This window comes from Haemaphysalis longicornis, unplaced genomic scaffold (assembly GCF_048455015.1).
Source record: "Haemaphysalis longicornis isolate Haplotype H1 unplaced genomic scaffold, Haemaphysalis longicornis Haplotype H1 scaffold_7, whole genome shotgun sequence".
Lineage (NCBI taxonomy): Eukaryota > Metazoa > Arthropoda > Arachnida > Ixodida > Ixodidae > Haemaphysalis > Haemaphysalis longicornis.
Window position 1 is genome coordinate 58,951,859 of NW_027526422.1, and position 16,372 is coordinate 58,968,230.

Here is a 16,372-nt window from a genome sequence, read left to right on the forward strand (position 1 = left end):
GCGGGATGGCGACCATTTTTTTGTAAAGAAACTCCGATTTAGACCACACCTAGCGTGCGTTGTGAACCTATGAATGCTACACCACACATTTGTGGCTGGGTCCAAGCCAAACCGCTCCACACAGTGTACAGAGTGAGGGCATGATTTCATGCACTCTCCTTTGGAGTTGAATTACTCCTGTTAAGGAAATCACCACCAAAAGCCAATGGTAAAGCCACAAAAGCAGAACTGCAAGAGGCACAACTCTGGAAGAGTGTCAAGCTGATCCTTGAGGTGGAAAAGTGCTCAAATCATGTCCATGTAATAGCTTTGACAACAGTAGACCAATGAACAGGTCATCGAACTTGTCATACAGCAGTGGTTTATTGAAAGGTGCCATTTTTTAAATGCAGAGCATTTCAGTAACTCACAATGTCACCCGCGTTGACGTCTCCCTACTATATATAAAAAAAAATACTATCCAGTGCCCGGTTTCGATCCCTCGACCCTGCGGGCGGAACGCAATGTACATGGTGCTCTACCCACTGCACCACAAAGCCGACACAGAATGGAACGCTACGAACGCGCCTTATATCGTTGACTCATTCAAATTACTGCTGACGAGCGCTCTCTCGTCAGCAGTTGCCACAATTGCAACAACATTAACGTAACGCAAACTACTTAACGTCGTGCGCCCTCGGAAATGCTCTGCATTTGATCATGCCCCTCGCGAGGGGGATGTTTCACTGCGTCTTCTCTCGGTCGCGGGACCCGTGGCGCCATCTGGTGGAGGCGCAGCACAACTCGTAGCACTTTCTTTGAAAAAGCGCCTCGAAAGCGCGGCAAATATGAAATAGGGATGACGCGCTTTCGAGGCAATCCGCCGACGCGGCTGCTTTGTGTACAGACTCGGCGGCGAGCGTCCCGGGATTCTGGTGCCGACCGAACCCCATTTTTATGCATCCCACTTGCTCCAGTCAGTGTGTGTGTTTTAAATAAACAATTTTTACACAGGGCATTGACCTTGAACTGCACACCAGCACATTTGAAGCAAATACAGGCTAATACACTATACCTTGAAGTACTAACTTGCAGGAAGCATTCTGTCTTGGGCTTATTTACAGCAGTGCAACTGTTAAAAGCAACACAACTGCTTTCACTTACGCTTGCATTCATGGCCGTAATTTAATCTTTTCACAACATTTTCAAACAAGCAGAGCCTGTTCAGCAATAATTTACAGCACATTTATTGTGTATGTACATTTGCGTCGAAGTAAAGATGCCAACGGATTGGCTCACTTCTGTTTCGGAGGCCACGCAAGGCTGACTTCGTTGTGCAGACTCTCTTGTACCCACTCGAGGTACTCCTTTAGCAGGTCTGTTTGGTGCCCATGCAGAGAGAGAGAGAGAGAGAAAAGATGCAAACTGCTACAAAGGTTCAAATTAATTGTTCCCAATGCTGGCACATACATGAATGACACCCAAGTTAAACGAAATAAATAAGCAACAACTTTTTGTAGATTAATCCTGACCAACTGGGCCGTGGTCACAAACCTCAAACGCCTGTTTTTTTCCCCTCAGTTGTGCCACAGACAAGCCGCCAACTACAGCTTTGACGCAAGTTCTGTCGTTCTGCTTTCACATAAAAGTTAGCCTGTCGTGGTCTTCACACATTACCTAACAAGCTTCTTTGAACTTGTTTTCCTTGAATTTTCACACACCTCTCTCTTTACTTCTCCCACCCCATCCTTCGGAAAGCAATTCAACTTTTCCTTCAGGGCTTGTCACTCGAAGTACTCTGCGTTGGCACTGTAGCTATCAAAGCATGGCTGTGCTCTCGTCATGCGTGCCTTTTCTTAAAGGTGATTTGAGTGATGACCAGGGGGTTGAACTGCATGATTGAGATGGCGGTTTTACTTGATCGAGCGACAAAACTGACCAAATACCAAAGGGGAAGGAACTAAAAATTTTCCAGCAAAATAAGAAGTCAGAATTCAGGACTGCACCTAGAGAAATATTTTCGGCGCATTACAGGCAGCCCAAATATAACTGAAGGACTCAAGCACACAAAGAGAAACCAGAAATAAGCATCCCTTACGCAGATGTTTCCTTTTGTACTGCCCGAAACCATTGAAATAGTATTGAACTGGAGTGTTTGTAAACTTGGTAAACAATCGGCTGCAATGGGCTCGAAAGCACTGATGATGATGATGATGATGATGATTGCTATTGGTTTCTGCTTTGTAGCGGGGTGATGACGTGTCATCTTACCAAAAGGAACTAATATACCTATGTTTTATACTCTTCGTTCAATACTAGCGCTCGCTCTTAGGGAAGACACACAAAAAAAAGCTTATTAGGCACTAAATATTTATTTCCCAGTTACAGGTGGTAGCTGTCCTAGGCAATATTCCCCTCTCTGCTTTTCGTCCACCAGCATTCTAATCTTCTTTTCGTCGCCTCGACAGCCTTGAAGTTAACCTCCCCTGTGCCACCCCCAAATCCTAGGGCTTTTGGAAGCCGAATTTGTCACTATGTCATTATGTCACTATGTGCTCCTCCCCCCCTCCCCCTTCCCCACGTAATGGTGTCCCACATGACACTACACCAAGCAGCACAAAATTACAACTGGTGTGCTGTCATGTCGCACTTGTTTTCTTCCCATTTGCTATGCATTGGGCACACAAATACCTGCTCTGCTGTCAGCGTGTGGGTTTGATCATTGCAAGACACTCTTCACTCGCAAGTTGGGTTGTGCTAAATTTCCAATACTATAAAAGGTGTCCACGCCCGGTCAAACAATGAAGTTCGCTCTATTCAATTTCACTTAAAATTTAGGTCAAATAGTTTTAAAGTAAGCACTTGTTGAACAATGCACATTGATTGAATTCATACTTTTAACGCACCCAGCACCAACGTTGGAAGGAAAAAAGAAAATCTTTAAGCTGTATCTAGCTAATCTGAGTCCTTTGGCACCACCTACAGAGCCATCTTGAAACACGCTATTACAACAAGCAGTGTACCTTGCTAATCAACCAGATTTTGGGGCAATCCCCAAGGTGGAGTAAGAAAATCAGCCGTTCTCACTCCACCTCATCCACCTCAATGCAGCTGTACCGCTGCATTGAGGTGGATGTCAAACTTTCCCTTGCAGTGTACCTTGCTGTCCTTTGTCCATTTTGTGGGCAGCTCAATACTATGACTACCCAATGAAAAATGCTAGGTAAATGGCTTTCAAGCAAGAGATTTACATTCCAACAAGTACAGATTAATAAAGGGAAATCTTCCATCAGTTGCATTGGGAATACCCACACAACGAGTGTTGTAACAAAGAAAAAAAAAAGGGGGGGGGGGGGGGGGGGGGAGGGTGGCAGAGGTAGTGCCAGTTTAGCCCACACACTCACACTTTGGGTCGCGCTCCCACAGGTCGCACAGCTGCTGTCTCGAATCTGCTCGCTGGGCTACCAAGGCCTGCAGCAGGTGTTCCGTTCGGGGCTGCAGCCTGAAGGAAGAAAAGAGTACCGCCACACAGGCCCCACGGTCAACAAGCACACATAACTACCGTAAAGTTGCGAAAGAACGCCCACCCGAAGTACAGAGATATCAAGTGAAAAATATGGGATGAACGAACTTTCGCGCCAGGTGCGAAAAACTACAAAAAAAAAGTGACCGCACCACCAACCTAAACCACGAACATACCGAGAAAAATACAAGATGTGCGAACTTTCTGGTGAAGTGGGGAAAGGACAAATAAATCACCGAATAACCATGTGAATAAAGGAACCATGTTTATTTTGTTAACTCATTGGTGCTAAAGCCATTGATTTTAGAGGGTGGGGATCTTTGGGGTCTTTTAGTAAATTGGATATTTCACCGCTAAAGGGGGGTGGGCGGTGTTTCGAGGGGGGCGTCCTCTCGGAACTTTTTCGTAGACAGAGAGAGGCTGGTGTGTTGATTGCCCTATTCTTAGGGTCCCTGCCCTGTGGGGGTAAATTTAGAACCACAGGCCGAGCACCCGAGGCATTCTCGGCTAAAGTGGGAAGGTCACCTTCCCAGACTTGGCAGTGAAGAGGAGCTGCCATATTAGGATCCCCCCACCTGAGAGGAGTCAAAGTTTCCTCTCAGCGCGACATTGTTTCTGGGCTGCAGTCAAGGGCTTTCTGTAGCCAGGGATCCGTTTCGCAGTGCGTTAATTTGCTCCACAAAAAAGACTGGTTCAAAGACAATTTCCTTTGTAATTAAAGATAGCTTGGCAACATTACTACTACACTGAAAAGATAATTTTCAGGTAGACAAATGAGCTGTATCAGAAAAACATGTGCTTTTTTTTTTCTAGACAACTTAAAAAGTGCACACAACAAGAATACACAATATATATATATTGTTACTGGTTTGGCTTTTAACCAGGGAATGTGCTCTAACAGGCTTCAATGTACCATAAGAATGAGCATGACTATAAGTGTGTGTATAAGTATAAGTATAAGCCCACATTTAGCTGTGCAGTGGGTTGACAGACCACAATTACTGAAAAATGTCTGGAGTTCACAAATTCAGTGTCTTAGCCAGTGCTACCAACCTTGAAATTGACCAGCCCCAGCTAATAGGAAGTTTATTAATCGCAAGTACAAATTATTTACCTAAAAGGAATATTCTGCTCACAACAGCTTCTCAGCTGTGCTCTCTTGCAAAGGCTGGTTATTACATTTTATTTTCGCTGACTCGATAGTGCACATATTTTTCATCCTTGCACACTATACGCTTGCAACTATTTAGTTAGAAACGAAATAAAAATAAAAAATGTCAACCTAGACATGGGTATCAAGACTGGTTCATGGAGCTCAAATAATGGTTTACAGTTTGGTATGTTTACACAGGGCAGTAGCATACTGCTCACCTACAAGTCAGTCCCATTTTTATGCCACCTTAGCGGGTTGCAATCCTCAAGTTCTCATGTTTGAGCCCATGTTTTTCTGTTGACCCCTCCACTTTTTTGCTACCTGCGCTTGAACAATCTGAACAAGTGCCAATTGTGCAGACAAGTGCCCTACTGGACCAAAAAATGTGGGTACAGTACCAGTATGGCGGTCACTCTCAATCAAACAAGAGACCTCGGTACAGGCTGCAGTGAACAAGAAGTGTGCACAGCTGAGTGGGAGAACAGCCACCCGGGTGGTGCACCCACCTGGCCCAGCTCTTGATCATGGTGACGGGTGGTGAGAGCAGCAGCTTGGCATACTTCCGGAAGAAGGGCACCACGTCCCCTTGGAGCAGGAAGCGCGCAAACCAACGGAAGCGGTCCAGGCCCTCGGGGAACTCCCGCTCTGATTCCCCCAGCTGCCACATGTGGGGGCCTGCACAAAAGCAACCCAGGGATCAGCAAGTCATCCGGCTGGAAGAAACAAATATGCTACCGCAATTTGTACACCAGTGTAGGGGACACACAGCTGGGACAGGATGTGACTATACTTGCGCCGCGCGGAGAAACATCCGTCTACGGTGATAAGGCACAGCAGACACTTCCGGTGCCGTTCTTAAGCTGTCACCGAGTATCCAATCAGAGATAATAAAACTTGTAGGCTGCAAAAGCAATGCCCCTTTGTGTTACCAATGCAGAAGAAAGTGGGACAACCACCAGTGCTATTCTGTGCACAAGCACAACAGCCGTTTCGTTCCACACAGTTACAGCTGCATTTTTTACTCAATTAATTTTTTGGCCTCCTGGAAGCTAGGTGAGAGTTCACGTTACACCACAAAATTCTACAGGAGGGCTTTGTGCAACTGCTAATACTGCTTACTTCGCAATGACAAAATCTTTCAAATCCTTGCACAGACGAAGTCAACAGACAAGTCAACAGACAAGCCAACAGACAAAGGGTGTCAGCAGAGCTATGCCATAACACAGTTGCGTGGTTATGGCATAGCTCTAAAATGCAAAGATACAACACCTTATGTTTAACAGCAACAAAAAAAAAAGTAATGATGGCACTTAAAGAGTAGCTTTCTCTTCTTTTTTAGTTTTTTTTTTGCAAGCTTGCAAGGTAAAGCAGTCAAGTGAATGGGTTTGTGCATCTTAGCACAGCTTACGAGAACAAAGTAAGAGAAGGAGGAAAGCTGGGCAAGCTCACCAAACGTGGATGTCATGGAGCAGAGCAGCTTGTCCTTCTTGCGATCGTAGCGTGGCGGAGGCTCCTCCAGTGGAGACGAAAACGTGCATGACTTGGGAGCGTAGATGGGCAGCCATTCGGGCTCCACTTCCGCAACCACTGCGGACGAAGAACGGCAAAGTGAACAGAAGGAACAGCAGGTGCTTTGAAGCAAAGCAAATTAGGCATGCCTTACAACTGTTTCTGGATCTGCACTTTTTTTCCTGTACTTCAGAGTTCAAACAATCATGTAAGCAAAACACATCTTGACCCTTTATAATGCATCTGTCCAGAATTTCAAAAACATTTCTAGGTTACTGTACATTTTACATCACATCACCATCATCAACAAGAGCTACTGGTTGCACAACAGAAGGCTGTCCCAACTACCTCAGACGCATCACCCATTCCTTCACAACAGAAAATGCTATCCTAACACGCAAACGGTCACAAAACCACCAGAAAACTGCCACAATGAACATCTGCCCAGGCTGAAATATCGTCTTCATCAAAGATCCTTGTACATAGCTGATTTCTGCTGCAATGCTATTGCGAAATCCTGAAGAAGTCACTTGCTAAAATTTTTATTACAATCAGATAATAACTGTACACTTTGTAGCTGTATCCACAATGAAAAAAAAAAAAGCACAACGTTATGTAACAAACACAAAATGTGCCCAGCTTTCTACTCACCCCTCATGAACATTTTGGAGGTCTCGAATATCTCCTGATACAGCACAAATGGCGGGTGTTTGCTGCTCAGCACTGAGTTGGGATGAATGAACACGGGGGCGTCCACCTCCATGCTCTGCACGTGTGAAACGAGGTTAAAAAAAAACACTTAACTACCACACTTGAACTTTGAACTTCCACAAGCTGCTCACACCTGCTTTTGTGCAGCTGTGAGCAATAACAATGAGTAGGCCTTACCTTGTAGGCATTCTTCGCAATGGCAGTCTCCGTGTCACTGCATCGCTCCTCGTCAGACATTTTTCTGTTTCGACAACCAGCATGAAGGTACAAAGGGAAAAACAAACTCAGGGTTAAACTCTCCTTTAAAGAAATCGGCAACCATGTGAAATATGATGATAAATGACGGCTGAAATCACACATGCACAGACACACACATATTTATGCTCTTCCAGAAAATGATGGAGGGCGTTGCTAGCTTTCACATTGTTACAAAGTGGGTCATGATAATGGGTGGTGATAAATTTTGCCACGTGTATGGGCATTTTTCACTTGGAGCAAGGCACCAATCATGTGCTATGATAAATGTTGTTCTTAAAGTGCTGCTTCCAATACTTTTGATTTGAAATCACGAGATCCAGATCCTCTCTTTCGTTTATGGTAACTAAAACAGTTTATCTGAGAGAGAACAGGTTTTACATTTCATGCTAAACTGCCTCTCTCAACGTTCATTCCAGCCATAAAAAGTTATCCCCCCACATTTTTGACTAAATGGCAGCAGATAAAAAATCAGCACTGATACAACTGCACCCAGCACAGGTAGCAGCTTCACGTATGTCCACACATGCTTTCAAAAACTCTTAATTTTACCACAGGCCAGATCATTACATGCTTTTTGTGGGGACCCTTGTTTCCCCATGCTTAATCCATGCATGTGGGGGGAGCCGGAGGCTGCCATTTTGGCAGGCAGCGCATCACACATGTGTTGGTTGCTTACTCTAGCGCAGCTAGTCGGCGTCCTCTGTTATCCCATACGTTCGCCCACATTTCGAACCCCGCAATCTAAAACAAACCATGCACACGCCTGCCCCCCACCCAAAAAGACACTGCTCCAGGATGCAAATCAAAAAGCCAAAAGCTGCTAGGCCGCGTACTTGGCAATGTGGTCGCTGAACCCCATGAGGAGAACTTGGCGAATCAGCTTTGCCTGGAGGTCTGTTGGTGGCTCCATTGCAGGGTCCACTGTTAGGCCCAAGTTGGGAATGAGCAGGTTCACTGAAAGGACAAGTAGCCAACATATGAGACAGGAACGTAAAGAGAGGCACCACAAATGAGGAGGAGAGCAGCATGGAGTTGAAGCCAAATACCAAACAACGAACTGCAGTGCTTGGATCTTTTATTTTTGTTTCCCAAATTCTCTGCCCGCTACTCTTTACTCTTCTTTATTTCGATTCAGTGCAAATGAAGTTTCTTCAACCTGTGGAGCTACGACAGTAAGGTGCACTCTTGAGGTCATGCAGGTCAGTGGGATAACAAAATATAAGAGGAACACTGTTAACGAAACACAGACGAGGTGACAAGGTATAAAAAGAGAACCAGCTTTTTTTTTGGCTGAGAAAAGAGATGAGAATGTGACTGTGTGAGCCACTCAAGCATTCTAGCACCTGACAACAGCCAGGCTGCTCCATTGTCCTCTCCCCCTCAACTGTTCCAGGAAGCCCACAATGATTTCAGTTTGTGTAGCAATCCTTATTGCCAACGAAGATCTTGAAACATATGTGGCTTGAAATGGCAAGGACTGCTCTCCCAACTGTGCAAATGTATACTTCACAAACAGACATGTGACGTGCTCTCACACTCGAGAGAAAATAAAGACTGACTTACGCTCGTTGGTGAGCTGGATACGCAGTTTCCTGATCTCGGCCATGGCCTTGTAGCGGAGCCCGTGGCTCTCGCAGAACCCCGGCGTGCAACCGACAAACTCAGAAGCTCCGACGGCTTTCAGCAGCACCATCACGTCCCCAAGAGCCAGGGAGTGACCCTGAAGTGCAAGTGACAAGGGAAGTTACACTCCCTTTCTCAGGTTTCCAGCGCTCCCTACACCGCAGAAGTCTTCCCAACGGTCCTATTTGAAACCAAAATCAAGCCCATAAAAACGTAGTAGCTGTTTAATTAGAAGACACCTCGTATTGAAGTGATGAATTAGCAAAACAGCACCATGTTCTTGATTCTTAGCACGGCAGCATCGTAGTGATATACATCATCTACATGAAAAGAAAAAAAGAAAAAGTGTGCAGGACACTTCTCAAAATCAAGTGCAGACGTAAAGAGGAGGCATTTGTTTTTCATGCAGTTCAAGTGGAGAAATCATAACACAAGGCACAACCCAGCAAACAAACAAAAAGCCAGCTCACCTGCCCCGCCCACATTTCTCGAACCTTCTTCCACCTGGCTTGCTTATCCTGTGAGGGAGGAAAAAACCAACAACCTTTCAGTGTTTGCCTAGTTACGCTATCCAACATACAAAAACACTTTTATTATTTTCAGCCTCCCAAACATCTCCCAAAATTGTCAGACACATGCTGTAGGACAGTGACAAACCAACACCTAAGGCACCAGAATTTATAGCCTGCACCCGGGATTAGACTGCCAGCTAGTCTTTGAACGGGAACTAGTACGCCTCATAGTTAGGGTTGTTCGTTTTCAGGTAAAACCCGATATTACTCGATTTTTACGCCTCGAACATGTTTCGGGAGAATCGGGTTAAAACCGATTTCTGCCCGAATGAACCCTTTCAAAGTGTCGATCTGCACAACTGTGGGCTGACGGTCTGCCGCTCTCAACCAGTACTTGCTTGAAGGAAGCCCCACAAAACACAGCTTTCGAACTCTTTGAGTATTGGCATGCCTCTACCGCTCGCTGCCCCAGGTTGGCAAACGCTGCGCTGTCATTGCTGTGCCTAGCTAACGGAAGCTGTGATGCCGAGAGAACTTTCTCCCGGCTGAGGTACGTTCAACAATCAGACAGGTCCTGAACAGAGACCGACATGTTGCAATACGAATTTAAGGATGGTTTTACAAAAAACCCGATTTCTCCCCGGTTATCATCTTGAAAAATGGCACTTAATTTTTACCCCCCATTTAAAAAAAATATAAAACCTGGAAACGAACAACCCTGTTCATAGTGTGGGAAAGGCTGCAAGTTCGGTTTCCTGCCCGCAAGGGTTCCTCACAAGCCCACATCAGCCTGCTCAAGTACAGCATAGATAGCATGGTTGCTTTTTTACCGCAATGAAATCTCACCATGAAACTACACATTCTGGGGAATAAAAAGAAATATGAAGAGATCACCCCATTTCCCTTGCCATACACTCACATGTGAACATGCAGACGCTCGAAGGCTACCGTTACACAGCACATAGCAAGCAGTTCCCACTAGGAACCCCTATTCCGAGAACCAAGACTCAGAATCCTGAGACGCGGCTCGTGCCAATGGACTCCTGGAATGAGGAGGCCACCCTAAAGACTCTTTACTAGAAACCAATAAATATGTTTAGTCTCTCTCTCTCTCAGAATCCTGCCCCCACATTGCTGGCTTTCACACAGAGCTTGGCCCCAAGAGAACTACTGAGGGTGCCAGATTCCCATGCATGGGACTGAGTCCTCCCAAGCATGCGATCGGTGCTGCTCCCTGTACGCACGTTTTTCTCTTCGCCAGTGGAGAAGCCCATGGAGCAGAAGACCTCCTGCACGGTCATGGCGGCCACCACGGCGACGACGTAGGGCAGCAGGCCATGCTGGTGCGACAGGGCCAGCATCTTGGCGTAGCGGGGGCTCACGGGAAAGCACGACATGGCACGCCCCAGGGGGGTCACCCGTGCGCTCCACTCCCCTGCACACCGAGGGAAGGGGGGAAGCGGATCCGCAACTGATGCCCAGCCCGTACTCTTCACACAAAGCCATCCTCGCAGCCCAAAATTATACTCACGCAAAAGCATTCAATAGCCCATTGAACAAAAAAGCCGACATTGGAAGTTGCAAAATGGCTCCTTTGGAAGCGTTCCGTAGCACAAGGTGTTCCGCGGGACGAGGCATTTCAGAGCATGAGCTTAAACTGTGCAGTAGCGAGAGGTGATTATCCCATGCAGTATGCCATAGACCAAGGAGGCAGAAGAATACAGCCAAACAAGCAAGCACAACGAAATTCACCATTATCGTCAACTCTCCCATTAAAACAGCAGCAGGAACAAGTAGTGGTGCAATGCGTAAGAGATGGATCAAAGCAAGGGATTGCAAAGCAACGTGTCTCAAGTAGCAGGATTACAAAGCCCTTCGACAGCACGAGGCAGAAGCAAAGGGGTTTTAAGCGTTTAGCTGGACATTCATGCTTTCACATTCACAATCCGTGAGAATGCTTAGGTGTCCTCAGACTTTTCATTAATAAGCATCGCTAAATAAACAAGCAAGACATACACTTGGCAAGGTCCTTGAAGCGTGCTGGCTTGGGCAGTTCTTCCAGTGCTCCCATAAGAATCAGCTTCTTTTCGGCCGCCTGAAAAGAGATAAGGTTGTGATTGTGCTAGCCACCTGAGCAGACGTAGCATCCTGGATGGCTGTCAGATATATGCAAGGACTCACCTTGAGAGCCTCCTTGTCCGGAGGTGATGGGTAGGGAAAGTTCACTACCTTGTCTATGTTCATTGCCTGTCGACGTAGGAGAACGTGCGGAAAACAACGTTATGATACGGGCCATGTTTTGTTAGGGCCCCTCCTTGCGTTGTTCAAGATAAAATTACAACTTACAATTGCCTATTACAGGGAAAATACCCGCTGCCAAACAATATCCCACACCATGTTTTGAAGAAATAGCAGATTCCACAGTTTTCCACCCAACCAATTCAGCGAGTGTACCAAGTACGTAGCATGCTCAATGTACCTCTCAAGACGAACATACCAATGCAGTATTACACTGATGATACTTATGAACGAGCACCAGCTACTTGTTTAATTAAGCTAAACCAACACAGCGGCTGCATCTGCAATAATGCTTTACTGTTCTCGTAGCAGTTTCTTTCATACGGCATTGAAATGTATACCTAACATCATTGCTGCCCCAAACTTGTCGTCAAAAGCAATAAAGGCACGCTAAGAAGCCCAGTAAAAAAAAAAAAAAAAAAAAAAAGTTAGGCTGTTTAGAAAACTGCCCAGAGTCCGAGGAAAGTGAAACCACACACGGCAGCATATTGATTCAAAATTGAAAAGGCAAATGTGCAATTAAGTATGTCACGCAGACTATCAGCAACATTACTTGGACGCAACAGCAATGCCTGATACAACGCGCATCTCTAAAAAGTGGCCAGGCAAATAAGTGGCTATGTGACGGGGTTTCCCCGAAGCATCATCTCCAACGGTATACACTAACTGCATCTTTGAAATGGCCCCAACACACATACCTTCATCTGTAGGACTAGGTCCTCAACGGGTCTCCGTGTTATTTCTGGTGGTGTGAACTTCTGAAATTCATCGTTGAACACAGCAGATGAGTACAACCTAGATAAAAAAAAAAGAAACAGGAGCATAAGCTTTGAGACTTCCACCATTTTGAATAAACAAATAAATTATCTGTTTGTTAACATACATTGAACAAATCTATGACAATGACAATACTTGATAATGTAGAATAATGTAGGATCCTTTTGCTCAAGCTAACATTTATTAAATAGAAACAATACAAAAGGAGCCATTTATTTCAAAGGCAACAGATACAGGCAAATGTCAGTAATGAAGTACCCCTAAAGCAAACTTGCCTTCACTCTTAACTCTTTCGGGACCGCTCCATAGGCCATCGATCACATATGATCGATGGTTTCGCGAGCCTGCAGAATACAAATTTTCGCTCAATGGAACACCTAGCGACATCTAGGAGATAGTTTGAAAACTGGAGTTTCCTCTTTTGTGAAGTTTCTTTTTTTATCGCCAGGCGGCAACGCATCAGATATTTTATTCTGACGGGCAGTGGTTTCGAATGTAAACAAACATGGCGTCATGCTCACGCGAGCGCGATAAGAAATCCGCCTCATCTCGTCTCGCATATCTTCGCCTTCTACTGTGGATTTTAACGATGAGAGTGGCAGTGAAGAGTCGGAATGCGGCTTTAGAGATCGGATTTCAGCTCAAGTGAAGATCCAGGTGTCGATCAGCCTGGAACATCAAATCGCGCTCAAAGGTGGGTGTTGGTTTCGGTTTCAATTGGCTCTGGAGTAGGTATGTGCGCTCGAAATATGTTCTGGCTGGTTTATATTTGTTCGCAAGGGTGTTAACTACCTATGGTGGTGATCTCCTGCCACCATCTCAGAAAGGGATCAAGTTTTCGCCGAGACGAGAGCCAGGCGTGTACCTGGGCGACGACGTAGCCATGGCCCTAGTGCCAAAGAGATCACACACAAAACAAAAAACCAGTTACACCTAGCCGCATCAAACTTTCGCGATGAAAAAACAAAGCATTGTGTTAGATTTTGTATATCTTGCAATAATTTTATTCTTTTTTAATATTGTTATATTTATGCTTTTTTCTATCTTTTTCTGTAGTTTTTTTACGAAGTTCTTACTTTCAGATTTTTTCATGGTTCTATCGTCAGTGTTGAGCATAACTTGGTATTGCATGTCAAAGAACATATAATTAGCTGCATTTTGGTATATGCTAAGGGAGGATGGCGCCTTTGCTTTATGTATAAAAAATTTGTACCGAGACCTCCCTTTTTCATCACTTTTTCCGGCGGTCCCGAAAGAGTTAAAAAAATATAATAGTATCATGCCTAAAATATGCACACCAGTTAATAAATAGGATATACAAAATATATATTGGCAAAATAATTGAGGCGACTCGACAATTAACTCCAATTTACACACAAAATAACTGCTTCATTATTTTTTTTGCAGAACTGTAAAGGACTGTAATAAGCTAGCTAACAATAAAGTCCCTAAGCAATGTTTAGCATCATTCCCTGCTAGCCTTGATGTAAAAATGCACTACATAAATAAATTTTAAAAAATGAGAAAGAAATTTCATGCGCATATTTCATTCCTAATTCTTTAAAACAATGATCATGTTCCGTTTTCATCTTCATGTCTTCTGTTAAAAGTATGCTCTTTTATTTCGGTGTACCCACCTGCCAAAGCCCCTCGAAGGCACAGCAGTGTCAATCAATCACTCAATCAATGTCATCCGAGATAAATCAGGACTGTCCAGCCACTCACCTGTAACAGTGACCGGGACACGTTCGGCCTGCTCGTCCAGCTCTTTGGTCCGCGGACGCCTTGGAGACCCAGGAGATGAGGAAGGCCGAGATACCCGTCACCTTGTCGTAGACACGCATTTTGACCTACAACAAACGATGACCCTGATTAAAAGAAACATTCCCGCTCAAACTGAAAAATAAGCCAATGCAGTAACCACGTGTTTGCCAAGTCGTTTACTTGTAGCCAGAACATTTTAGAATATACTATATTGGTTATGTCGAGGGTTTAGGTTGGGTCTTCTGGCAGATAATGTGGTTGCTGGCCTCTCTCTTGCTTATGCACATGAGGAGGCACAACAGGATGAGTGTTCCGTAACGTGGCTGAATTCTATTTTATTCCAGAGTGGAGGTGATGCGTAACCGACGACATACCAGGCCGTCCCTAGGACTCCACATTGACCCGCCATTACCTCTCAATTTGGACTTGGTGTTCTTAATGAGTAGATCTCCTGTTCCTTTTAAACGTGTGTTTAAGGACAATGCAACACTTCGCAGGCACAGTTTTAAAAAACAAAATAGCATTATAAACAGAGTGGCGACAGAAGCAAAGCCATTAGAAAAAAAAAAGGTACTGACAGGGTGTGAACTTCAGCAGCGATAGAAAATCCCCCTTGAAAGCATACCTTGCCAGTGTCCACCACATATTTGACATTCGGAATGGTCAGAGATGTTTCACCAACGTTGGTTGCAACCACACAAAGGCGAGTGCCTTCCGGTGGGCTTTGAAAGACCTGCAAATGAGAGAAAAAAAAGAGGTTTGGTTCAGTTACAAAGGTTACTCGGTTCAAAATAGGTTCAAACCACGGTGGAAGAATAAACCAGGTGTCTGAACGGCACCGCTTCTCTAGCAGGCGATGTTGACGACCGAGGGGTCGTGTGTACTAAGGGTGCTGTGAGATGGCACTGGCCATTTGGTCAGCGGGAGTGCAGGTTGTATCGGTCCCCGTGGCGGCAACCCACCGTGAAGTCAACCTTTCCATACCTGTTTTTGCTTCTAGATCTCCGCACTTTTGTGCGATTTTTATTAAGGAGTGGAGAAGAGAGAAACCAATCCCCTGACACACGACACATGACGTGCGACATGAGGGTGGTGAGAGCATTTTGTTTGAAGGAACGGAAACCAGTGAAAAAGGACGCAAAACACGAGGAGAGATGAGACAACACATTCTGAAGATGAAGACAAAATGAAGACAAAAATGATTTTTTTTTTTTTTAATTTTGTGTGATCTTTTGGAGCCCTTCCATACCGAATCGCTGAGCACGCATGTTCATTCAAGCGAAAGCATATGTGTACCTCGCTCGCGCATCTCTGACCGTCTTCATGTTTTTTTAACCAAAAAACTCAAGAAGTATCGTTTTCTTTCCCGTTTTTTTTTTTCCTTGCTGCAGGCGGCTGAAAAAGAGATTCAGCGTGCCACACAGAAAAACGCATATGAGCTGACAGCGGAGGGGATGCTGGATAAGCATACATTCTCGTTCCTGCATGTACAGAAAGAGGACATAATGGCAAATTTGTTGCACTATTACATAGCTATGTGAACGACAGAAGTATGTAAACAAGCGAAGATTCAGTCAAAAACAAACATGCAACACCTTCGGAACCTCACAAAACTTCTCTAGGATGGAATGGTGAGCTTGCAAACAAGCTCTCGATGACCGGCTTACAAATGTAAACTAATCAAGTTCCTTTGCTGTGTTTTTCGCTATCTTGCATGTTATTTTAAAGTCACAGACTGCAGCATGCATGTGCGCTTGCGGTGAATACGCAGGATTGGAGACCTTGATCAGACACTTAGTCTGTTCTTCCATCGTGGTTCAAACTATTCAAACCAGGTTCACACTATTTCAAAAAATACTCACACACACGCACGCTAAATTGTCATAGAAAAAAAAAATAAAAAAAAAATAAAGCCGATTTCTAAAAGTGCACATCCAGATACAAGCTGAATTCAAAAAAGCGCAAAAAGACGGGACAAGAAACGACAACACATGGCGCCTTGTGTTGTCGTTTCTTGTCCCGTCTTTTTGCGTTGTTTCGAATTAAGTTAGAATGAAACAAAACCACCGTTCTAACACAGATAAAAGTGTAACTGACAGGAACATCATCAGTTCCTCAGCACTGATTTAAGCACTACCAACATAATTGCTTATGCGAAATGGAGAAACTGCCACCACATCAGGATTGAGTCACAAAACCTGGAGTATCAGCGCAAACGGCGTATGTCTATGCCTTCGTGTGCAAAGCTGTTTCGTAACAGGCCAA

At 44.8% G+C, this 16,372-nt stretch overlaps 1 protein-coding gene across 1 annotated transcript in view; it reads right to left on the minus strand.

The window, feature by feature from the left end:
* Positions 1–931: 931 nt before the first annotated feature.
* Positions 932–16,372, minus strand: part of Kz (putative ATP-dependent RNA helicase kurz) — a 29,646-nt gene continuing 14,205 nt past the window's right edge. The window contains exons 12-26 of the mRNA XM_077677458.1: positions 14,733–14,840; positions 14,069–14,193; positions 12,265–12,361; positions 11,450–11,515; positions 11,285–11,363; positions 10,513–10,703; positions 9,227–9,274; positions 8,697–8,853; positions 7,967–8,087; positions 7,053–7,116; positions 6,816–6,930; positions 6,105–6,242; positions 5,162–5,330; positions 3,384–3,481; positions 932–1,357 (exon numbers count right to left, since the gene is read on the minus strand). Of these exons, the coding sequence (XP_077533584.1) occupies positions 1,275–1,357; positions 3,384–3,481; positions 5,162–5,330; positions 6,105–6,242; positions 6,816–6,930; positions 7,053–7,116; positions 7,967–8,087; positions 8,697–8,853; positions 9,227–9,274; positions 10,513–10,703; positions 11,285–11,363; positions 11,450–11,515; positions 12,265–12,361; positions 14,069–14,193; positions 14,733–14,840 (1,659 nt within the window). The 3' untranslated portion in view covers positions 932–1,274. The remainder of the gene's footprint in view (positions 1,358–3,383; positions 3,482–5,161; positions 5,331–6,104; positions 6,243–6,815; positions 6,931–7,052; positions 7,117–7,966; positions 8,088–8,696; positions 8,854–9,226; positions 9,275–10,512; positions 10,704–11,284; positions 11,364–11,449; positions 11,516–12,264; positions 12,362–14,068; positions 14,194–14,732; positions 14,841–16,372) is intronic.